Source organism: Oratosquilla oratoria, chromosome 14, assembly GCF_046742065.1.
Source record: "Oratosquilla oratoria isolate Oo_2021 chromosome 14, ASM4674206v1, whole genome shotgun sequence".
Lineage (NCBI taxonomy): Eukaryota > Metazoa > Arthropoda > Malacostraca > Stomatopoda > Squillidae > Oratosquilla > Oratosquilla oratoria.
The window spans coordinates 68,135,028-68,161,512 of record NC_134790.1 but is presented as its reverse complement, the minus strand read 5'-3'; the positions used below and the strand labels follow the sequence as shown (position 1 = coordinate 68,161,512).

The window sequence follows — 26,485 nt, the reverse complement described above, 5'->3', positions numbered from 1 at the left end:
GATTAAAGAATAAGCAAGAAATACTATAACTGCGTCAAGGGAATGAGAAATATATATAAAAAATGTAGAAATGGCTAACATTATGAACAAACATCTTAAATATGTGTTCACAATTGAAAATACACAAAATTGGGATGAAGAACAGAGAGAATGATCCCCCAAATGAAAGAAATAATTGTAATACAGAAAGAAATAAAGTCCCAAATAATAAGCCTTGATGTCAGAAAACCACACGGTCCGGATGGAATTGCAAATTGGATACTAAAAGAATGTATAGATGAAATAACGGGCAAAATATATATGATAATAGATTGCTCACTCAAAGAAGGAAAGGTACCAGAAGATTGTAAAAAATGCAAATATTGTTCCAATATATAAAGTCGGAGATAAGGAAGACCCAACAAGATATAGACCAGTCTCCTTTACAAACACAATAGCTAAAATATATGAAAAATTATCAAAAGTATATTGATTAAACATCTGGTAGAAAATAATATACTGAATCTAAAACAATTTGGCTTTAAACAAGGAAGATCATGTGCTATTAACTTGATTTGCTTTTACTCGAGGCTAGTAGACATAATGCAAGAATGGGATGGATGGACTGATTGTACTTTCTTTGATTTACGAAAGCCATTTGATAAAGTACCACACAAAAAGCTACTAAGAAAACTCGAAATAGCAGGAGGTGTACATGAAAAGTTATTGAAATGAATGGAAGATTTCTTGAAAGGGAGGAAAACGAGGGTGATACTTAGAGACAAAACCTCAACCTGGAAAGAAATTATAAGTGGAGACCCACAAGGTGTGTATTAGCTCCAATAATGTTTGCCATAAATATAAATGACATGGATAAAGGTGTATAATGTTGTTTGAACTTCTTTGCAGACGACGCAAAACTAGCAGGGAAAGTAAGAACAGAAAAAGACTGTGAATTACTACAGACAGACCTGGACAAAGTCTGGGAATGGAGCCAAAAATGGGAAAGTAAACTTGAACATAAAAAAATGTAGTATAAGGGAATTCGTAAAATGTAAAAATAGAATATCAGGGCAATATAGAATTAATACAAAGGAAATAAAAAAGCTAGCTCGGAAAAGGACCTAGGAGTAATTATCAGCATATTAACAAGATAGTCGGAGAAAGTTACAATTTACTAAAACCAATAAAGTTGGCCTTTAACTACTTGGATGAGGTGATGGTAAAGAAAATATTAGTCACACTGATAAGACCAGGTTTGGAGTATGCTGCGACAATATGGTCACCCAGCACAAAAAAGGAATATAAAGAAATTAGAAAGAATCCAAAGAGCAACAACAAAGATGGCACCAACACTTTCAAAACTGACATACGAACAAAAATTTTCCAAACTGGAACTAGCAACCCTGGAAAAAAGAGGAGAAAGGGGAGATCTACTGGCAATTTACAGAATCATGAAAGGCATGGAAATCCTTGACAGTGAATATTTATTGATGTGGGACAAAAGAAAAACAAGAGGACATTAGAAGCAACTCAAAAAGGATAGTTATAGAAGAGATCTGAAAAAATAGTTTCACACACAGAATGGTGGACGTCTGGAACAAGTTGGACAAAACAATATTATGTGCAAAAACCATACAAGAATTTAAGAACAAAGTAGATGCTGAAAGATACAAAGAGAGGTCACTATGAGCATAGTTCCCTTCCCGTAAAATACAACTAGGTAAATAAAACTAGGTAAAATACATACACATACACGCATACACACACTCACACACACACACACACACACACACACACACACACACACACACACACACACACACACACACACACACACACACACACACACACACACACACACACACACACACACACACACACACACACACACACACACACACACACACACACATACACACTTGTGAAAATGGGACTGAGTATGCCTGGGATTGAACACACACATATACACATGGATCCATGGTGTGTTGATAAAGTGCTCTACATCCTAGTTAAAGGATGAGTTTGGCACTTCTACACCAGATGAATCACCAAAAAATGGTGACTTTGATTATTTAGATGTACGTGCTGTCGGAGCTAGCATCCACGAATCCCATTAGAGGAAATAGAACAGAGAAGACGAGATTATCTATTCACTATATTGTACCTACACACGTTTTGATTCATGTTTTGCCTTATACAGAGGAACAGTTGACTGTGATTAGCCTCGACTTCTTTCTTGCGGGATTCGAGACGACGACGAGTACCTTGATGTGGGCAGTCGTCTTGATGGCCATGTATCCCGACGTGCAAGAGAAGGTCTTCCACGAACTCCAGAACAGCCTTCCTGGGAACGTCTTGCCCAACATGGAACACAAAAAGAAGTAAGCTCTCCTCCTTAACCTGTTACAAAAACACGATGCAGCTTTCATAGGTTTTCCCGTGATTAAAGCTAGACTTTTTTTTCACCTGAAGGGGGATTCTTTACTTAGAACAGTGTTTTGGCTTGAATCAAGGCTCTATTCTTGTTGAAGGTACCTCAGAAGAATGAATTCGTTTAGTCACTAGTCTCTAGTGTTTGCTTTACCAAAGTCAACAAAGTTTGTCGCCCTGCTTATGGGGTGATTTACAGAACTTCAAAAAGCAAGTTCAACTAAATATACCTTACTGCCACACGAAACTCATGCCTACAACAACTACGAATATATAGATATATAAAGATATGTGTGCACAACTTTCCTACTGGAGCAAGCTGTTTTCTCGGACCTCAGGATCAACTCGATGAAATAAAGACACTCGTGAGTACACTCAGGGCTCAACTCGATGAAATAAAGACACATGCGAGCACACCCAGTACGCGCATTTACGAACTACACACACACACACACACATGTACCAATCCCCTCCTTACAAATACATACTGTACCAAATTTAGTCTTAGCATACTTTCATGCCATCGCAAGTACGTCTGTGTCCTCTATGTTACTGAATTCTGAATTCTAAATTCCTTGGAAAGACCACCCGCTTGCGCGGGATCGGTTTTTGTGGGAGGGGAAGAATGTCTGTAAGAAAATTAAAAGATAGTAGCGTATAAAAGAAGGCTATTGCCACCGGGCGAATTAGCGAGCCATTAGGGGCGGTTGGTGGTCGTGGCTCGGGAGAAATGGACTGGAACTTGGACGGCGGCGCCGACGCCGGGATTAGGATCACCAACAAAAGTTTAGAAAATGGTAGGAGGCGTAGTAGTAGAGAAAGGTGGAGAAACGGAAAAATATTTAGTGGAAGGTAAACTGAAATGAGAAGATGTAGTAGAAGAGAAAATTAGAAAGGAAGCGAATTTTAGTCGAAGAAAATGTAAGTGTAGATGTTTGTGCGTGTGTCGTGGCTATGTTTGTGAGAGGTGTGTGTGTGTATCTTACGGGAAGTGAGTAGAGTTCAATTCCCGTGTGTAGAGCGCGTTCCTGATAAGCCACAGGTGGGGCCTGAGTAGCCTGCTTTTCCCCAGGTTGGGTTTGAGATCCTGTAGAATTGATTCAGTGGTGGTGCGAGGGGGGGGGGGGGCAGGCGGGAGGTGGAAACCCGCCTGCCGACGTCAACAAAGAGGTCGGCCTGTGCCAGACCAGCAGCAGCAAAGGAGATATATCTCCTCGTCACCACCGGCGAGCGTGTAGAGCGCGTTCCTTTATAAGCCACAGGTGGGGCCTGAGTAGCCTGCTTTTCCCCAGGTTGGGTTTGAGATCCTGTAGAGTTGATTCAGTGGCGGTGCGAGGGGGGGGGGCAGGCGGGCGGGTGTTGTATTATCTCCCTCCTTCCAATCAGAACTCTGAAAGCAGAGAATTACGTGATTGGGAAATGTGTGTAAATGTCAGAAGTGTAAACTCGCTCGCCAGCTTCAGCGAAGAGGCCAGCGTTAGGTTGCGGGCCGGTTGGACAGAGAGGCGTCCCAAGTCCTCTCCTTCGACCAGCCCGCGAGCAGATGAGGGTTCTGAGTGAGAGTTGGGTTGGGCCTCTGCTAAGCCAGCGAGCAAGTGTGCGTGTGCCTCTTTTCTTCCAAGCACTACTCTGAAAACAGAGAATTACGTGACTTGGGAAATGTGTGTATTTGTCTTGGTGTAAGCCCGCCTACCGACGTCAACGAAGAGGTCGGCCTGTGCCAGACCGGCAGCAGTAAAGGAGATATATCTCCTCGCCACCACTGGCCGGCGAAGATTCCTGGGCGTTTGTTGAGAGAGCTGGAGTGGAGAGACGTCCGACCTCTAGAAGCGCTGTGTATGTTACTTACAACACAGCTATACACTTGGACTACCTTAGTTCTATACAGACTCATGGGCACCCTTAGTCGTCTAAAATTATACCTTTATATATGTTTAAATCCCTGGCCTCCTCATAACTACGTTTATTTTAATTTTTCTAGGAAAACAGATAACCTAATACAATTCCGTATCCATATACAATCCTGATGAAGTGGAAAGCAGTGTAATATATATATATATATATATATATATATATATATATATATATGTATATATATATACATATACTGTATATACATATATGTGTGTATATATATACATACATATATATATATATATATATATATACATATATATATATATATATATATAAAGAGCCTTTTCACCCTTATAAGGGAGGTAGGTAAGTCAGACGCATGTACCTTTTCCCAACCAACTCCCGTCCACCACACTTTCGATCCTTACCATCTCAGCTCCTCATGGATGACGGGACATCCTTGCATCCACCAACTGCCCTAGCTCAAATTCAATGCAGTAGGACACAGTACATCCACAGCAAAGCCGCTTCACTTAATCAGCGATCACACCTCTCCATCGTCTCATGCAGAAAAAGAGAAGATAGGGAGAAATCACTTCGGACTGAGTCAAAATATCATTCACACATAAATATCTCCCATCCCCCAGCCCACATTTCCTTCCATAACAGCATCATTCCCTACCATACTTCTCAGGCATTTCATCTCAAACACATTTAAACTTTTTCTCTTTCTCTCTTAAATTCCAAGTCTCTGCCCCATACAATACAGCCGGCAGTCACCCATTCATACAATGTCCTCATTACATCCATTCCTAATTGCCTATTTCTCATAACACTTTTTAATCCCTATAGGCATTGATTTGCATCTTTCAACCTACAGCTTATCTCCACCTCCACTCTTCTCTTTCCTGCCACATGTGAACCCAAATATATAAAGCTATTCACTTCCTCCAGCCTCTCTTCTTTTAGATTTACTTCCAACTCAGTGCCATCCCCTACTTTTGTACATCTCACCACCTTGCTTTTACCCACATTTACCTTGAATTTTCTCCTATCGCATACCTTTTCGAACTCCGTCACTAACTACATTAACCCCCCCTGACATTACTATAAGCGCAGTGTCGTCAGTAAACAACAACTGGCTCACCTTACAATTTTCTCCATTTTCTTTAACAATCTCTAGTCCCCTACCCATTGCCTTTGCCTTTACCTCTCGCACCACCCCGTCATGTATACATAGAAAAGCCATGGCGACATGACACGTCTCTGATACAGGCAGTCCCACCTTTACCTCAAACCACTCGCTCTCTCCATTTCCCATTCTCATCCAAGCTCTACTACTCTCGTAAAACCTCTTGATTACTCTTAACAGCTTTCCCCAAATCCCATGTATCTATCACAGTGCCTTCCTGTCTATCCTTTCATAAACTTTTTCCAAATCCATAAAGGTACAAAAAACATCCTTACCTTATGCTAAAACCTTCTCACATATCTGCTTTATCACAAAAATCGGATCCACGAAACCTCTACCTTTTCTAGGCCCACACTGTTCCTCACCCATTACTCCCTCTGTTCCTCTCCTATTTTTTTTTCGATCAAAACTCTCTAATAAACCTTTCCAATTACACTAAACAAACTGACCCCTCTGAAACTACTACATTCGCATTTGTCACATTTTTCCTTGTAAAGTGGAAATATACACTTCTCCAGTTCTCTGACACTCTACCCTCCCTTAGACACATATTAAACAACCTCACTGGCCAGTTCACTATTACTGTACCTCCCTTCTCCAGACACTCCGCATGGCACTTATTTAATCCAGGTGCCTTACCTATTCTCATAATTTTCAGAGTTACTTGTACCTCATTTTTTTTTTTTTTAATTTCTCCTCCATCTTCCTCTCCCATCACCGTCATTTTATTAGCTCCTACCACTGCTACCACTAATCCATCCCTATCCTCCTCCACATTCAACAACTCCCTAAATTAATCCACCCATCTTGCCCTTACCACCTCTTTCGTCAAGATATGTCCATCGGCGATGTTTACCTTTCCTTCTCTACTTGACTCGCCTCCCCTTCCTCTCTTGATTTCCTTCTAAAACATCATTTTATTGCTTTCAAAAATTTTGTCATACAACTGGCCCATTTTGCATCTATTTTTTTTCCTACTTTATCTTTTGTTTTGCTTCTCTTCTTTTTTCTTTATACTTCTCATATTTTTCACTCATCCTACTTTTTAACCAGTCCCTTAGTGCTCGATTCTTCTTTTATATTATCTTCTTCACTTCATTATTCCTCCATTCACTACCTTTCCATCAATTCCCTCCTATCCTTCTTTCCATATAGAACCTTTGTACACCTTGTTACTTCCTCTTTGAAGCACCCCCATTCCTCTTCCTAGATCATAGGCAATGTAGGAAAACACAGTACGTCTATAGCAAGGGTGCTTCACTAAATCGGCGACCATCCCCGCCTCTCCGTCTCTTTATGCAGAAAAAAGATAAGACAGGGAGAAATATTTTCGGCTTGCGTCAAAATATGATTCACACATAAGCACCCCGTACCCCCATCCTCCGCCCCTCCCTTCCTTTATATTATCTTCTTCACTTCATTATTCCTCCATTCACTACCTTTCCATCAATTCCCTCCTATCCTTCTTTCCATATAGAACCTTTGTACACCTTGTTACTTCCTCTTTGAAGCACCCCCATTCCTCTTCCTAGATCATAGGCAATGTAGGAAAACACAGTACGTCTATAGCAAGGATACTTCACTAAATCGGCGACCATCCCCGCCTCTCCGTCTCTTTATGCAGAAAAAAGATAAGACAGGGAGAAATATTTTCGGCTTGCGTCAAAATATGATTCACACATAAGCACCCCGTACCCCCATCCTCCGCCCCTCCCTTCCTTGCATAACAGCATCCTCTATACACCGCCACTCTCCACTCATCCTTATTTCCAACCTTCTCCTCTCCTTGGTTAACAGACTTTCCCCTTTTGCTCAACTCCCCCTTCATCCCACCCATCTATCTCATCCTCGGCCGCCCCTCAAATTCACTCCCTCTACCTCTGCCCTCCATACCTTGTTTACTAACCAATCTCTGTTTATTCCTTCCATGTGTCTAAACCATCCCAATACTCTTTCATCAATCTTATCTGGAATCTCCTTTTCTACTCCCTCTCTCCTCATCATCTCATTTTTCACTCTATTCAACCTTGTAATCTCTAGCATACTTCTCAGATATTTCATCTCAAATATACTTAAACCTTTCTTTTCTGTTCCTCTTAAATTCCTAGTCTGTGTCCCCCATACAAAGTCGTCGGCACAATTACCCCTTCATACAATCTCCTCTTTACAATAATTTCCAGAAGTTATTTCTTCAATCTGCAATTTACCTCTATCAATTTACCTTTATCTCTACTCCTTTTCTTTCCACATGCGAGTTTCTCCTGTCTATCTCCTTTAATACTTACTTCTAATTCACTGCTATTCCCTTCCCTTGTACATCTCATCACCTTACATTTACCAACATTTACCTTCATTTTTTTCCTATCGCATACCATCCCAAACTCCGTCACTAACTCAATTAATCCCCCGTGACCCTGCCACAAGCACAGTGTCGTCAGCAAACAACAACTGGTTCACCTCCCAGTTTTCTCCATTTTCTTTAACGATCTCTTTTCCACTGCCCATTACTCTCGCATTTATCTCCTGCATCACCCCAGTCACGTACATATTGAACAACCACGACTAAATGACATATCCCTGACTCAGTCACACCTTTACTTTAAACCATTCGCTTTCTTTCTCCATTTCCTATTCTAACACAGGTTCTACTACTCTCATAGAGACTCTTGACTGCCCTTAACAGCTTTCACCTAATCCGACATATCTACAAATCCTGCCACAGTGCCTTCCTGTCTAACATACCATTAGTCTTTTCCAAGTCCACTAAGAAAAAAAAAATCCTTACCTTTTCTTAAAGCTTTATCACCACAAAAGTTTGATCTATGGAACCCCTGTCTTTCCTAAACCCAAACTGTTCCTCACCAATTACTCTCTGTGTTCCTTTCCTAATCCTCTCAATTAAATCCGATAAGGCCTACCAACTAAACTCAACAAACTGATCCCTCTGAAAGAAACTACTACTCTCACAATTGTCCCCTTATCCCTTGTAAAGCGGAACTATAGAGGCACACCTCTTGTCCTCCGGCACTCTACCCTCCCTTAGACACACATTAGACAACTGCACTAGCCAGTCCACTATTATTGTACTTCCCTTCTTCAGACATTGCATTAGACCCATTTAACCCAGGGTCCTTACCTGCTCTAACAACTTTAATAGCTACTTGCACCTCATCTCTTCTTATTTCACCTTCATTTTACTCACCCATCACTGTGATTTTCTTGGCGCCTCCCGCATCTACTACCACTCCCTCCCTATCCTCTTCTACATTAACAACTCCTTAAAATACTCTGCCCACCTTCCCCTTATCTCCTCCTGTTCCGTTGTCATCTCTTCATCTGCACCTTTTACCTTTTCTTCTATATTTGATTCACCTTCCCTTCCTCTCGTAACTTCCTTCTAAAACATCTTTTTATTACTTAAAAAAGATGCTATACCCTTCCTCCATTTTTCATCTGCTTTCCTTTTTTCCCAATTATTTCTTATATTTTGTTTCTCTTCTTTTTTCTTTGTACCTCTCATACATTTCTCTCGTCCTACTATGTAACCAGCCCGTGAATTCCTGCTTATTTTCTGCAACAAACTTTTTCATTTCATCATACCACCATTCACTACCCTTCCTTCTATACCTTTGCATTCTCCTTGTTCCTTGCACTAAATTTCCACACCTTGTTACTCCCTCCTTCAAAAACCTCCGTTCCTTCTCCACTCCTACCTCTATTCTATCCTTCACAACCTCCCACACTTCTCTCAGTTTCTCCTTGTACTACTATTCCTTTTCCTTCTTATCATAACATTCACTCAAAGTATCTCCCTATGTCTGTCCTTTTCCTCTTTCTCCATCTATCCACCACGGTCGACATATCTTCCAACAAAAAATTATCTGATACTCCCCACTCCCCACTGTGTGTGTGTGTGTGTGTGTGTGTGTGTGTGTGTGTGTGTGTGTGTGTGTGTGTGTGTGTGTGTGTGTGTGTGTGTGTGTGTGTGTGTGTGTGTGTGTGTGTGTGTGTGTGTGTGTGTGTGTGTGTGTGTGTGTGTGTGTGTGTGTGTGTGTGTGTGTGTGTTTATCTACTTGTATTTTACAGGACGGGAGCTATGCTTGTTGTGACCCGTTTTCGTATCTCTCCACGTCCAGTTTAATCTTAAACTCGTGTATAGTTCTGGCATTTATTGTTTCAGTGTTCAGCCCGTTCCAGACATCGATCACTCTGTGAGGGAAACTGTTCTTTTTCAGGTCTCTTATGTAACTGTCTTTCTTTACTTTCTTTGCGTGTTCTCTTGTTTTTCTGTTGTCCCATTTTAATAGGTGTGTGTGTGTGTGTGTGTGTGTGTGTGTGTGTGTGTGTGTGTGTGTGTGTGTGTGTGTGTGTGTGTGTGTGTGTGTGTGTGTGTGTATTCACCTCGGATCTGCTGCAGTTTCTGTCGAGACAGCCAGACATCACCCTACGGCAGTGAGCTCAGAGCTCATTATTTGCCGATCTCTGGGTAGGTCTGAGACCACTCACACACCACACACCGGGGCAGCAAGGTCACAACTCCTTGACTAACGTCCCGTACCTACTCACTGCTAGGTGAACAGGGGTTACACGTGAAAGGAGACAAACCCAACTTATCTCCGCCCGGCCGGGGAATCGAACCCCGGTTCTCTGGCTTGTGAGGCCAGTGCTTTACCAATCCGCCACCGAGCCGTGTGTGTGTGTGTGTGTGTGTGTGTGTGTGTGTATGTGTGTGTGTGTGTGTGTGTGTGTGTGTGTGTGTGTGTGTGTGTGTGTGTGTGTGTGTGTGTGTGTGTGTGTGTGTAAGTGTGTGTGTGTGCGCGCGTGTGCGCGCGCGTGCGGATTCAGTGCGGGTAGAAAATTGTGGGTGGGTTCAGTGCAGGTTGTGGTGGGCCATCCTCGGGTAGCTGCAGTGTTCACTAGTGGTGGGCAGCTACCGGTGAAATTACTGGTTTTATCGGGAACAAACTTAATGATAGCTTACCGACAAAAATTCTGCTACCGGTAAAGCTTCGTTAACCGATAACTCGATAAGCTATACCATAACACTCAGAGAGCGGTAACTTTGGTAAGCACGTCTCGGCTTTGTGGTACTGAGTGACACTCAGTACCACCAAGCCGAGGGTGTCTGAGGGTGGGTGTGGTGTATACAGTACCACCAAGCCGAGACGTGCTTACCGAAGTTACCGCTCTCTGAGTGTTATGGTATAGCTTATCGAGTTATCGGTTAACGAAGCTTTACCGGTAGCAGAATTTTTATCGGTAAGCTATCATTAAGTTTGTTGCCGATAAAACCGGTAATTTCACCGGTAGCTGCCCACCACTACCCTCCATTCACTCACTCGCGCGGTAGATACTAGATAGTATAGTATCACCAATTAAAGTAAGACCTTTTCCCTTTACAATGACATAACAATAAAAACAATATCTAAAATAGAACCAGAGATATAGCTTATTAAAGGACAAAAACATTGATTTTTCGAACTCGACTCGAACTTGTGACGTCACTACTACCTCACGAGTCTTTTACCGGTAAACTGTCGGTAATTTTGGTAACTGTATTGTTGTTCACCAATAATTTCGATATTGAAATTAGCGATATTTGCCCAACACTAGTGTTCACATACTCCTCCCTCCATAGCTCTCATGCAACGGCGTCGATCTTCTTATAGGCATCACCAGTCGAGAGTGGGACGAGAATGGCACCATCCTCATGGCCTAATGCACCCCGTTTGGCAGCTTTGTTGGCTTTCTCATTTCCCTCGAGTCCTACGTGAGCGGGTGCCCATTGAAACAGGAGGCTAGTGCCGAGTTTGGCTATATTTCGGTCAAGAGTCAAAGGATTTCTGCACTAAGCTCTGGCCTGGAGGCGCAGTAGCCACTCAGAAACACTTGTAGGCTCGAGCGAGAGTCCGTCAGGATTGTGACTCTTGGAGATGGGTGGACGAGGGTGATGATTTCACGGAGGGCTTATCGTATGGCGATTAGCTCGGCTGTAAGAATGGTGGTGGGCGTTATTTTCCTGGCTATGGTCTCTCCTGTGGGTTCCAGGTAGACGCCCACACCCGTGCGGCCGTCTTCCATAACCGATCCATCAGTGTATTCCCGGAAATCTTCTGCAAATTCATTCGGTAGGAATTCCCTTGTGTGAGCGATCTGCAGGTGGGGAATTGCTTTTTTTTTTTTCTAGTCCCAGGGAGGGAAGGGGTCTACTTGGCACTGGGCGATGAGGCGGCGATTGCTGGGTTGAAATCAAGCTCGGAGACAAAGGTCTTGAACAAAACCAGGTAGGCATTGGGTGGGCTCGCCATGCGGTGCTGAGATCCATCCTTCACAGAGTTCCTCGTCCGTGGAATTGGGTACCCTTGCTGAATCAAAGAGGTACCGCCAGGCATCCCTCCTGATCCGGGCCCAAAGAGGTATGTGCGAACGAGGCTCTAGACGATGGGAATAAGAGTTTCCCGGTGTTGCCCAGAGGGTCCCTTTCGGATCGCTCGAACTAGGTTTAAAGCTCTCTGAGCATTGAGGGTAGCTTGCTGGATGTGGAGGGTTCATTGGTTGTTTCTCTGGAACGTTACTCCTAAGTAGAGGACGGATTTCGCTGGTTCGACTGGCGTACCGCATATATTTATCCGGCTCCAGCCCGGATATGTGCCACTGTTGTAACCTGCCAGATGCACTGGCATGTAGACAATCTTCTTTGCCGAGAGTGTGAACCTTAGGCTGTTTAGTTGGGCCACCACGATGTCTACTTTCTCTTGAAACCCTCGAATTTCCGCCTTATGCTGAGCCGAGTTCTTTTTGGGCCGCCGGTGCCTGGACTTCCTCCAGAGGGCTATGTCGTCTGCGTATGCGGTGACGACCACATCACCCCGTACTCCTTTGCCCACGTCCGCCAGGAGAAATGTGAATAGGAGGGGAGACACGACTGAGCCTTGGGGGACACCCATGTCGACCTGCGTCCTTCTTCTCAGGACACCCTCTCTCCTCACTTCGATAGACCGGTTGGAGAGGAAGGACCGGATGAAGTTGTACATAGATGGAGACACGCCTATGGCTTTCATCTCGAAGTGGAGCTTCGCGTGCCAGACTGTGTCAAAAGCCATGGCTCTTCTGATATGCTCGGAGAGTCGCACGACGTGATCCACAATGCTTCTTCCTTCCCTAAATCCCGCCTGGAGTTTGGGGAGGGGTCCCTTGGAATCCACGTGCTTTCTTAGTCTGGTAAGGAGGATTCTCTCGTAGGCCTTACCTATATGTGAGGTAAGAGCTAGTGACCTGTGGTTTTCGATCTTGGTGCTGGCTTTACCTCCTTTGGGGATGGGAATTACGACGGCGTGCCTCTATGCCCTGAGGGCCCACCATAACTCATGTAGGGTGAGGTCGATATCCTTGCCCTTAGGGGTGGAGAGGTCCATGTGGGCTTCCTTTTCCATGCGGTCCCTTCTCTGGTTTTCGGGGGACATCTTGTTGAGCTGGCTCTGGCGAAGTGTTTTAAGAAACCATCCGCCTTTTCTTATGGTGTGGTTAATATCCCTTCGTCAGAATCAGTGAGGTTCCTGCTAGGGGGATTGTAACGCATTTTAAACGTTTTAAGTCTATTCCAAGCAGTCGTAAGGTCAGTCCTGTCCTCCTCACTCTTCCTCCAGAAGTCCAGCTTTGTTCCGGCAATGGTCCTCTTGCACTCTGCATTGGCTTTCTTCGTGGAGACGAAGGCATCTTTAGTCCCTTCTTTCTGGTACCGATGGTAGGTCCTTCTCTTTTCTTGTACGGCTTTTAGGCATGTATCTGTCCACAATGGGTGGCCTCTTCTTCCGTTTCCTGGTTTGACCAGGAGGATGGAGTGTCATGCTGCTGCGAGGATCATGGTGGTGAAAGCTTTATTTATCCCGTCGATGGAGTTATCCACGTCGTGGTAGTAGGACGTGCTAGTTAGGAAGGCCTAGTACGCGTTCCAATCCGCTCTTTTTAGGTTGAGATTGCCCTGCGTCTGGGAAAGATGAAGGATGGTAGAGAGATGGAGGGTGATGGATATTGGGAGGTGGTCTGAGGATATGGAGTCATCGAGGGTGGACCAGTCTGCCGTACCAGCGATGTTGGAAGAGACGAAGGAGAGATCAATGGCCGACTTGCTGTGTCCTGCAGTGTCTGTTATTCTGGTGTGGCTGCCGTCGTTAAGTAGGACTACGTCGGCATCAGCGATTTAGGAGGGAATGGTGGAGGAGGTGTGGGGATGCAATTTTTGTCCCAGAGGGTGTCCCGGTGGTTGGAGTCCCCTACCACTATGCAGTTATCGGGTATGTCTTCAAGCCATGCGAAAAGCCGGGTCTTCACGGGGTTATATATGTTGAGGACGTGCAAGGTCCTATCTTCCTCCACAGATATGGAGGTGACCGCCCTATATCGTTCGGCGAGGTCAAAGCCCGGCAGGTGTCCCTCTTGAGCAGCTAAACCTAGGGAGACGTATGTGGCCACACGCGCCATACCTGCTTCGTCCGTCGTATAGAAGGGGAAGGTAGTGGTACCCAGGTAGGGGCGGAAGTTTTCCTGGCCTCTTGAGGGGGGAATTAAAGTGCAACTACTTCGTAGCGGTGCTCGCTTAGATGATGCACGAGGAGGTCCCAGGCGGTGCCAATGGCCCTGCAGTTCCATTGCATTACTCTAAGCACTGCCATGATGGGTGAATTCGGCAATGGAATGCAGGATCACGAATATTCCTTCTAGTAGGCGTGCTGCTTGAGGGTTCGAGCGAGCCAAGTCCACTTGTAAAACTTTTACTGTCGTGGATATGCACCCGATGGAGTTTTGAAGGGTCTGCCGGGTTGTTGGTGGTAGGGGTGGAGGTGGGGGTGGGGACCTCCAGCGGGGGACTGCAAGGTGCTGCTGCTTCTTCCTCCTGTGGCTGTTCCATGCCTGGGGCGGTTTCCATGGTTTCAGTGGTGGGGGTTGTCATACGGTCTTTCTTCTTCTTTCTTGGTTTTTTCTTGAGGTCTTCGTTGGTTACGATTGGTTTTGGGGGAAGTGAGGCGCTGGTAGATGGTATTTCTTTGGCTTCGTGGTTTGACACTTTGGTGATATCGTGAGTAGGCAGGGGATTTGGTGCGGTCTCGCTGGGGGACGCTTCGTCTTGGTGTGAAGTCTTTTTTCCTGGGGTCTTCCGTATCCTTGGGAGAGTGTCGAATTCTCTGTCCCTGGATTTTTCCCCTTTGAGGTAGCTGTTCCATCGTTCCCTGGGAATAGACAGGGCATCTGAGAACGGGATGAAGTTTTCGTTCTTCACCTCAGGTGCCAATCTTCTTATGGTGAATTTTGGACAACCGGGTTATGCGGCAGAGTGGTTTCCGCAGCAGTTGATGCAGAAAAGCCTCTGCTTCTGGTAGTCCTGGGTGGGGTGATTTTTCCCGCATCGGGCACATCTGGGGGTCTTACGCCGCCATTCTCCTTTTGAATGTCCAGTAGTTGGAACTTGGTGCACCTTTTGACTAGGGCAATGTATGGAACCACTTGGTGGAGTGTGTATCCCAACTTGACGGCTCGAGGGAGGGAGGCCATAAGGAAGGCCATCCGTATAGACCCGGTCGGTGTGCCGTCCCTGGTTGTTAATCTCTTGATTGAGTCAACCCGGAGGTCTTGGGCCTCCAGGTCTGTTTTGAGGAGCTGCTCGGCGTGTTCTTTGAGGGGAACACCATTGATAACTCCTACCACAACTGTCTTCGGGATCCTTGTCAGGATCCGTAGAGGTTTGTCGCGGTCGGCCGTTAAGTTTGAGATCCGAAGCAGTTTGCCTTGCTGGACCTTCGTGGTGCAGCTAACCAACCACTCGATGGAGGGTCAGCGTGCTGAACGAGCGAGTTAGACGTCCTGTGTGAACTCACTCGTTCAGCACGCTGGCCACTCTGGACATTTGCCCCACTGGGATGGGGTCGAGATCCTACACACGGGTTGAAAAAGAGACATGAGGAAGACTGTTGAAGGTGCCTATATCAATTCTTATGAAAACAACAATGACAGGGAATGTTTCGTTTTTTTTTTATCGAAGGCAGCAAGTAAATTGATAATAAATACGATTGGGAAACATATACATGGTACGGGAATGGGAATCCCCAGACAGCCAGCGGGATGACCTGTCCGTGTCCCCGTCTTCGAGTATACAATTGTAAGGTTCAAGCAGTTTGTAGACAGCTTACTGAAAAAGACCGAGTCGATCGAAAAGTATAAGCAATAAAGGAGTTCCAGCCCATATTCGCTTATTCTTCCTCCACCCACACTCTCATATGTATGTATGTATGTATGTATATATATATATATATATATATATATATATATATATATATATTATGTATATATATACATATATATATATATATATGTATATATATAATATATATACATATATATATGTATATATATGCTTGTAACCACGAGGAAAATAAAGATCGGAATACTGAACGTTTTCGTCTATTAAGACATTTTCAAAGTACATAGTGTCACAACAAAGAATAACTTAAATATAATAATATAGAAAACAGGAGAGGTCACACAACGTAAATACGAAAGGAATATCTTACAAAGAAACGAAAATATAAAAACAATAAATAAAATGGGTGACAATTGAAACAGGTGAAAAAATGTCACACAACATAAACCATAAGGATGACAAATGACAAGGTGAAAAAAGAACATTCAACATAAAAGATAATAAAAAAAAAAAAAAAAAAGAAGGGTGACAATTGACACATGTGATTCAACATAAAGATTGACTTACAAAGAAACAAATTATATACATATGCATACATACATATATATATAATGGAAAATAATAATAACAAGAAAAAATAAATAAAAATGGATGACAGATGACACAGGTGAAAAAAGGTCACACAAGATGGCTAAGGCGGAGCTTTGGGACATTGTCCTACAATTTGGTTAATAACAAAATTATCTAATTTAAAAAGACCAGTGCTTAAATTAAGTCGATGTCATTATTAATCTCATTAAACTCTGTGTGGTTGATTCCAAATTCGTTTTTGATGAAAAGTTCTATGTACAAAGATTTGGGTTGGCTATGGGGAATCCCTTGTCTCCTCTGTTGAGTAATTTGTACATGGAATTTTTTGAAAGGGAGTTGTTGTCTCGTATTCTTCCACGTAATGTTATTTGGTACAGGTATGTCGATGACATACTATGCATTTGGCCACTTGCTCACAACTTGGATAATTTTTTAGTTAGTTTAAACAATTTAGTACCTTCTATAAAATTTAAAATTGAGATAGAACAAGAGAACAAATTACCCTTTCTAGATGTTACTATTCACAGAAAAGAAAGGTACTTCAGGTTTGATGTTTTTCGTAAACCAACTAACGTTCTTTCATATGTTCACTATTATTCTGCTCACCACCTTAACACAAAAATATCAGTTTTTACCTCCATGTTTCTTAGAGCTTTTAGAGTTTGTAGTCCTGAATTTTTAGATGAAGAAATAAAAAAGATTTATGAAATAGCATCAAACTTGAGATACCCAAATCATGTGATAGTTAGATCACAACATAAGGCCAAGAAGTCCTATGTTGATTCTTCCCCAAAAGATCCTTTTAATAAAAAGAATCTTTTGGTTCTTCCCTTTCATCCTAATTTGGTAAAACTCCCTCGTTTCCTTAAGATGTTTAATGTTAATGTTGTGTTTAAGAACCATACTATCAAAGAACTTCTTATCAAGAATTCACCGGATAATTCGTCGGGGTGCGTCTACTCTATCCCTTGCAAGAATTGTAACTCGTGTTACATTGGCCAGACTGGCAAAGAATTAAAACTTAGATTGAACCAGCATAAGTATAGTGTCCGTACTGGCCAATCTTCAAGTGGGATTTTTGCTCACATTAGAGACTACAATCACTGTATTGATTGGGACAATTCCCAAGAAATTGTTTCAAGTAATTCTTATTTGATAAGAAATATAATTGAATCGTGTATCATTAAAAAAACTTTTAATGAAAATCTTAATTTAAGCACTGGTCTTTTTAAATTAGATAATTTTGTTATTAACCAAATTGTAGGACAATGTCCCAAAGCTCCGCCTTAGCCATCTTGTGTGACCTTTTTTCACCTGTGTCATCTGTCATCCATTTTTATTTATTTTTTCTTGTTATTATTATTTTCCATTATATATACATGTATGTATGCATATGTATATAATTTGTTTCTTTGTAAGTCAATCTTTATGTTGAATCACATGTGTCAATTGTCACCCTTCTTTTTTTTTTTGTTATTATCTTTTATGTTGAATGTTCTTTTTTCACCTTGTCATTTGTCATCCTTATGGTTTATGTTGTGTGACATTTTTTCACCTGTTTCAATTGTCACCCATTTTATTTATTGTTTTTATATTTCCGTTTCTTTGTAAGATATTCCTTTCGTATTTACGTTGTGTGACCTCTCCTGTTTTCTATATTATTATATTTAAGTTATTCTTTGTTGTGACACTATGTACTTTGAAAATGTCTTAATAGACGAAAACGTTCAGTATTCCGATCTTTATTTTCCTCGTGGTTACAAGCATAAATCTTTATTCACGTGTTTTATGTGATTACTGTTGCATATGTATATATATGTATATATATAAGTGTTTGTGTGTGTATGTTTGTGTAAATGTATATGTATATGCAGATAAGTATATACTTGGATTTGCAGTCAACTACATTTCTAGATATATATTTGGTGTGCACCTTCGCCTGCAAGGCATATGCAATAGCACAGGTAGTCTTAACTCACCGCGCAATGAAAGATTATTACAGAGAATTTATTAACAAAATAAGTACTAACCAGGCCCTTTGTCTTTTACTCTACAGGTTACCATACACGGAGGCCGTCCTGAGCGAAATTCAGCGCTATGGAACAATCGCCCCTTTGGCGCTCCCGCATGTGGCGACCACCAATATAAATGCCGCAGGTGAGGTTAAATTTAATCCCAAGTGAGACAAAGTCACTGAATGAGACTGGGTCGATCTCTTAACCCCTTCATCACGAAGTGTGCTCTCGGTCAGTTTGCAGTCTCAATGGACTGTCTCTAGATTTATAGAGAAAATTATATTCCTCTCAAACTTTAGTTAGAAGGTCACCATGCCTCTTGCAATGGAGTTGTGTTTATGTATTGCCTTAACTAGTCTGTAAATATGTGTCTGATATTGAATTATTTGGTCCCGGGAAATGGGTATGTAATTCCTTGACCAACACCCACAGAAACCCTCTCTATCAAGAACATACCAATACCATGTAATTCCCTTCCATTGACACGGTTGCAGGCTCTCTAGTCTCTTAGATCTCCCAATGCTCTCAAGTGACAAATGAAATAAAACGTTTCTGGTCAGTGTGAAGTCCTTCTTCCTCTATATCTAACTCTTCCCTATCCCTCCTCACCCATCACTCATACATCTCCCCTTACAAACGCTTATATACAGACAGACATGCACCCCGATATGTAGTTTAAACCCGCTTATCATTAAAGACCTCTCATACGGGGGACATTTGCTGCAGAATATTCCCAAATAGGAAAATTAACTCTTTCCCCGTCAGTGACCATACATGCTGAGAGCCCATATGTGACAATGAGTGTGCAGAAACTTTCTTGCAGTACATTTTCATACATCCTGATTCCTAGGACCCCACGTAGGATTGAAAAAAAGGGAGCAGGTGAAAAATGGGGTAGAAGTTTGACAGGGAGTTATTAAAAGAGTAGAAGGGTGTTTTAGATGAAAGTGAAGAGGTTGACAGAGTGTGACTCATATAGAGAGGAAAAGATATTGGGGTAAAGATGGACAGATGTTAATAAAAGTAAAGGTGGTAAGGGGAAGATCGGTAGAGTATTTCAGAGAACTGTTGAATGTGGAGGCTAGGGATTGATTGGTTGTGACCGTGGAAGGAACTAAAGAAATGACTGATTGGAGAGGAAAATAAGAGAGATATAAGGAAAGATGAGGTACAAAATGCACCGAAAAAATGAAAGCTGGTAAGGCACATGGATTGGATGGGTATCATGCGAAGTGTCTGACAAAGGAAGGAACAGTTTTAGTGGATTGGCTATTGTGGCTATTTAATGTGTGCCTAAAGGATGGGAATGTGACTAAGAACTAGAGTAGTGTGTGTATAGTTCTGCTTTACAATGGAAAAAGTGACAAATGTGAATATAGTGAATGTAATAGTTTTACAAGGATAAATTTCTTTAATGTAGCTGAAAAGGCATGTAAAAAGTTGTTAATTAAGAGAATCTGGAGAGGATCAGGAGAGAAACAGAATCATTGGTTAGGAGTAGTGTGGGTTTAGGAAAAGTAGAGGGTGTGTGGATTATCATAATTCTTTATTATGGTAACCCAGCTATGCGAGAAGTCTCTGGCAAAAAGATGGGATATCTTTTTGGCCTTTGCAGACCTAGAGAAGACTTATGGTAGGGTCAACAGGAAGCCATTGTAAATTTATTGCAGATATATGGTACTATGGGGAAGCTACTCATGGCAATTGTAAGCTTTTACATGAGTAGTAGAGCTTGTGTTAGAATTGGAGATGGTTAAAGTAGGTGGCTTCAACTGAAGGTGGGGCTGCACCAAGATTGTGTTATATTACTATGACTGTTCAATAATGTGTACATGGATGGGGTGGTACGGGAGGTAAATACGAGAGTGATCACTAAAGGATTAGAGATGGTTAAAGAGAGTGACCCAGTTTTGTTTGTTGAAACGCTACACTTGTGGATGGGTCTAAAGAAGGTCTAAGCCAGTTAATGATGGTATCTGGAAAGGTAGTTAGTACAAAGAAGTTGAAAATAATTTTGGGTAGAATCAAGGTTATGGGGTGTACAAGGGGGAGATGGTGGCAGTAAGTTGTAGGTAAGTCTTAAAGTAGAGAGACTAGGGGAGGCAGATGATTTTAAGCATCTAGTGTCATATATAGTAGGGAATGGAGGAGCTGGGGGTGGGGGTAAACTGTAGTGTAGAGTGAGGGAAACAAATAAATATCTTGGGAGGAATGAAAAGTGTCATAAATGTGTATTTAGGGATGGGCACAAGGAGCAGAGTAATTTCAGGGGTGACTGTACCAACGACATAGCATCTAGAGACTTACAATTTAACGGAGGCAGGAAAGAACCATTTAAATGTATTTGAAATGAAGTGTTTGATATGTGTGATATGAGTCATTTTCGGAGACAAACCTAAGAAGAAATAAATTACTATCAATAGCACCAACAGATAAAGAATGCAAGACGAATAAGTGGGCTAACCAGAGTAAAAGGTGCTGTGAAGGTGTTAAAGGAGTGGAAATGTAATTAGATAAAGCAAAAAGACCGAAAGGAGGATGGCAATTGGAACAAATGTGTTGCTGACTGAACGCCGCTAAATAATAAGCATAGAAAAGGGAGGCCAGACAGAGGGGGGCGAGAAGAAATGAAGGCATTTACAAGTGATATAGCAGAGATTGGAAGAGATCTTTCTTCATCAATAGACTCCGAATGTTTGAGTGATCCTCTGAATATTTGCGTTGCAGATATTAGACAAACACCTATGATGAACTTTGTATCATATCATAGCTAAAATGACATCTGTATGAAAATGTCTATATGTATGAAATATATTTAAGAGTGTATGTAGTGTATGTACTTAATGTATTATAATCATAAATGCATACCTGCGCATGCATGTACTTAGGCATGATTACATATACTACATGATTTTCGCAGGTTACTGTTTTCCTAAGGGCTCGGTGATTATAAGCAACCTGTACAGCATCCACAATGACGTTGAATACTGGAAGGATCCAGATGTCTTCCGACCAGAGAGGTTCCTCAACCATGATCAGACTGCTTACGTCCACAATGAACGCGTCTCTCAGTTCGGCATCGGTAAGACCTACCATCTAATTTGAATCCTGAAGTCTCTGTGTGTTGCCCCTCCAAACTGAGGTCTATCTCCGCTGTTCAAAACTGTCTAGCACGAGCAAGGACAAAAATTGCAATTCATGTCATTAGGTGATTTCTAAATAGTTTTATGCATAATTTCTGACTTACGAAAATAATGTAGAAGAAAATTCTCCGAGACATTTCATGCTTGTGGTCAAGACACCTTTTTCGTCACTACCTCCTAGATGAGATGACAATTAAGCCCTACTTCGATAAGTCTGTTGTATACAAAGAAAATTATTTTAATGTTTCTTTGTATTTTGTTTTCTCGTGGGGAGAGGAGTGAATGCAAGTGAACTAAGCCGATACCGGATCCTGATCTGTGTCTAAACTTGAATTTTCTTCCATCCACAGGCAAGCGGATCTGCATGGGAGAGAGCCTGGCCCGCATGGAGGTGTTCCTCTTCTTCACGGCCATGTTGCAGAAACTGAAGTTCTCCTTGCCGGAGGACGAACCCCCGCCGTCTCTGAAGCGGTCCGAAGGTATCACCTGTGCCCCCAACCCCTGCAAAATCCTTGTCAACGTCCGTGATTCTAAGTAACAGAGCTATCTTAATCTCCTCAGCCCTTATTTGAAAAATATCGTCTGTAGTTGGCCAGTACAAAATATAGAAAGCTTGAGACCGATTTGGCAAAGTTAAACGATTTTTAGTCCATGCTATTTTATTGAGTGATCATCATGTTAACTGAATGCTGTTTTTGCCACATTCCGAAATAAAGTTGATAACTACATTACAGTACTGAAGGGGTTATGGAAGAAGGTTTAGGTTGACAAAAAAAAAAAAATAATACACACGTATAAAGGTGCTGGCGGAAGCAAATAATTAGGCTGTGGTCTTTTCTACACTTTATTTTACTAGGCAAATATCATTCTCCATGAAAACCTGAATACGAGGCTCGGTGTCTTCTTTCCAATTCATATTCAAAATAGCGTGTCACACATGTCACACACCCGGGGTCGATGGAAGAGAATGCGCATATACGCAACAGGAAGACTGGGTTCCATTCTCAGAGTGAATCCCTTATACCTACACAGATATTTGAGATCCAAAGTCACACGCTACTGCAAACTACCATCGTGTTTTATTTGTTTTGTTTTGTTTTTAATATCACCCACAGCTATAGTATAATTGCGTGTCACGCATTTCCGTTGAAACTTACAATCTTAAGTTTTAATTTATAATTTTTCTGCATTGAAATACACACAAACACACACACACACACACACACACACACACACACACACACACACACACACACACACACACACACACACACACACACACACACACACACACACACACACACACACACACACACACACACACACACACACACACACACACACACACACGTACCTAATGTGTTAATTATACAGTGATTTCTAAGTGATTGTTGTAAAATCTTATCATTGTATTAGAAACTTGAGTTAACATATTGTATTGTCAAAGTGTTGTAAGATCATCTGTTATCATAATAAAAATCATATCCCCCTTATTTTATTAGTCATTGTAGTTTCCATTGTGAAAATCGAGTTATTACCAGTGATATACAATTCGTGATATTTTTTTTGCGTTTTTCTAACATATGTTAACATTGAAAGGTTTAAATTCAACGTACCTAGACCCAAAGTACTTGAAAAAATACCAATTACATTTAAATACAAATAAGTACTATTGGGTAAATCAACTTATTGTTATTTTTAGTCATAAAATTACCGGATAATTATTAATACAGAACAAGGAACGGAGTTTAATAGTCCTGATACTTGCCTATACATTCTACATAAAATTTACCTTTATTACTGATATGAGAAATACGGTATATGGATAGTCTTGTATTTGCGCCATAGGAATATTATTTATTCAAGTTATTCAAAAAGTATATGCTCTTATTTTGCAATTCTGTGATAAAGGCAGTAATGAGCTAAAATAAGGGTAGATTTCCATTTATTCTTCTACATCGAATCCCACTTTTTAACGGTGTGCTCATCAATGCGTATAAACAAAAACTACTTACTTTCGTGCTTTACGAATCTGTGACAGGATTTTTTCTTATCATATCAAGTACTTATACTTAATCATAATGGGAATTATAATCAGAATTACAGACATTAGCGAAAGGTTCACAGCGCAGTTCTGCTCGCCCTATGTAATGTAAATGCACAAAAGCAATGGCGGCTTTGTTTTTTAGATTAACGGCAATATGTCATCAACATGGCGTCCACTATATCTAACTTGATCCCGTCGCTGTGGCGTTTCCTTCGGCTAAATAAAACCACCAGGCACGAGCTGTAATACAAACATAAGAATGGAGAAGACTGCAAGAGAACATAAAGCCTACGCTAAGCAGGTCTATGTCACATACTACCTATCATCCCTATCCATAAAGTTATCTAGCCTTCTTTCAAAACAACCAATAGTTACAGCGTTCACTACATTGTTACTTTATCTATTCTATTCGTTATCCACTCTGTTGATAAACCAGTTCTTCGCTGTTTCTTTTTTAAACCTAAATGGAACCTAAATAGTATTAATAAAAGTCTTAAACAAAGGTACATGATGAATTGATATGAGCTTAACACTATGGCTACGGCTGAATAACACGACCTAGTGGCAATTAGAATGAAAAAATACTCGGTCTTAAAAGCAAACCAAAAATATTAAATTCTTTCTTTTGTGTGCCATCTCTCAACTTAATAAGGGTGTCTATTCTTATTCAGAATAAAACTGTGACGGTCGACACTGGGTTGAGGGTGTTAAGGGCAGCGAAGAAAATACACGGGAGCGACGAGCGATTTCGCTCGGGAAAGTTCCTATGTCGCTCTCGCAAATCCAATACCGGGAGCGATCCCCCACAAAAAAAAAAAAAAAAAAAAAAAAAAATCGCTCCCGCGGCAAGATTCAACGTTTTTCATGCATTATCCGTCATTTGGCAATCCCTGAATCCCATCACCATTGATGAAAGGATCAGAGCAAACACAACTTATCCGTGATCAATCATTGCATTATCAATCGGTATCATAAACGCAACGCATCAATCAACTTTAATTTGTTGATGTACGTACGTATGTGTATGCGGTATAGCTGCTGGAGTTCAATGGCTTACCTAGTCTAGCTTCGTATCAGCTGCATGCGCACGTATACTAGTACATGTTGACTAGACTCTACACGACTATTGCTACATAATGTCGCTAGTTGCGAATTGCATGGTACCTGTATGCAGGGAAGTTCATTGGCTGCATGCAGCTAGCTGCCCAATCAACGCGCTGACTACATGTACAATGCACCATACCCACTACCACATCACCGCATGCATACGTACACTGTACATATGCAAACTCGTTCGAGGCCTAGGAGGGAAACTGGGTAATCCCACTTATAACCTCGTTCGCGTATTTATGAAAAAACAAAATGAAATCAAATGTTTGATTAGTAATTGAAAGTAGATAATTTTAAGTATGAATATGAATATTTGATGATTATATATCTAGTTCATAAATATGGATCTTTGGAAGGAGAATAAAAAATACAAAAATAAATAATTCGTTAGCTAGCTTAGGTTTACGGTAGCTAGGTCCACGTTCGTACGTCACGTCTATGCCAAACTTTCGATGATCGTACATTATGGAGCGATTTCTAGTCTAGCAAGTGAAGATGAGTGAAGATGGTTTGCCCTCAGATTCAGTCTTTTCAGAATCGAGGGAGAGTGTTTTGACGGCAGGAACCGCTTCTGGACCGGCAAAGCCTAATTCATACTCTACGGGAAAGGGCCAAGGAAAACGAAAACCAGTCAAACATGAATCTACTATACGCTCGTGGAACCTAGATTGGCTTGAAGTGGATCGGGGCCGTGATGGTACTCTAACCTGCAAAAACATGGCTCTGGAAGTATCAAAAATGGCTCTGGTAATTTAAAAAATGGCTCTGGTGAAATGAAAAAAATGAAAAATGGCTCTGAAAAAACAAAAACAAAAATCCTGGTTAAGGGGCTGCAGCCTTGAAACAGACAGGAAGAGCGTCCTCGTCCCCCGGTTACCAAAAAGAAACGCCGAAGGTCTTCTTCAACTTTTAGTGCCATTGAGATCACATATATAAAGAAAGCTGGTGTGAATCGCGTTTCAAGCAAACTGCTTATTAACCCTTGTGGTTCCTTAAAATTTTGTAACATCTAATCTGTTCCGGGTCAAAATGATCCTCCCCTTTTTTCTTTTTTCTTTTTTTTTAATAAATTCTGACAGTTGCTTGCCATACAAAGTACTTTTTTATTACTTTGCGTATCCAGGGTACACTGCAAGAATGTTATTATCATTCAGACTCCAAATCTATCTTTGCCAGCCACCCTACTTTATTGAAGAATAGGTTTTAGTTTAAATTATTGCAGTTCAATATTGTGACACCATGGTGCTTACTTGTAATTTTTTGGCAGATTGCTGTTACTTTGCTATTATTTTTGCACATATAACAACGCCATCTTTTTGCATATTTTTCCTGAGATTTAGAATGGTCAGTAATTATAGTCAGCTTACAATTGCAGTAGTTCACCAGCATTGTAACATCTAATCTGTTCCGGGTCAAAATAACCGTCTCATAAATTCTGATATTTCTCCACCATACAAAGTACATAATTGATTACCTTGCATTCCTAGGGTCTCCTACGTAGAAGTGACTATCATTCAGACCCCACACCTAACCCTCCCAACCATCCTACCTTATTGAAGATTAGGAATCAGTTGCAATTATTGCACTTGAACATTATAACAATATGCCACTTACATGCAGTTTTTCGGCGGACCGAACATATAATGGTTACTTTGTTGTCATTTTTACACATATGACAACGCTGTCTCTTTGTAGCTCTTTCCTGAGACTGAGAATGATCATATTCTATAGATGGTCTTGCAGCTTCAGCAACTCGCCGGGCATTTGGCGTCCTATGTAACGATACCCTTGAAGACCATAAAGGTTGGACTAAGGCCAATCCAAGTTCATAAAAGAAAATTATTCTCTTAAAGGTAGCCTTTCCCTTCCAGTTAGGTTGCACTATATTCCAAAGGACAAAAGCATTGTAGGCAGACACATCCA

At 41.5% G+C, this 26,485-nt stretch overlaps 1 protein-coding gene across 1 annotated transcript in view; it reads left to right on the top strand.

Annotated features, from left to right (window-relative positions):
• Nucleotides 1-22,888, top strand: part of LOC143032565 (methyl farnesoate epoxidase-like) — a 92,700-nt gene extending 69,812 nt beyond the window's left edge. The window contains exons 9-12 of the mRNA XM_076197433.1: nt 2,183-2,363; nt 18,304-18,404; nt 21,183-21,344; nt 21,756-22,888. Of these exons, the coding sequence (XP_076053548.1) occupies nt 2,183-2,363; nt 18,304-18,404; nt 21,183-21,344; nt 21,756-21,943 (632 nt within the window). The 3' untranslated portion in view covers nt 21,944-22,888. The remainder of the gene's footprint in view (nt 1-2,182; nt 2,364-18,303; nt 18,405-21,182; nt 21,345-21,755) is intronic.
• The last annotated feature ends 3,597 nt before the right edge of the window (nt 22,889-26,485 follow it).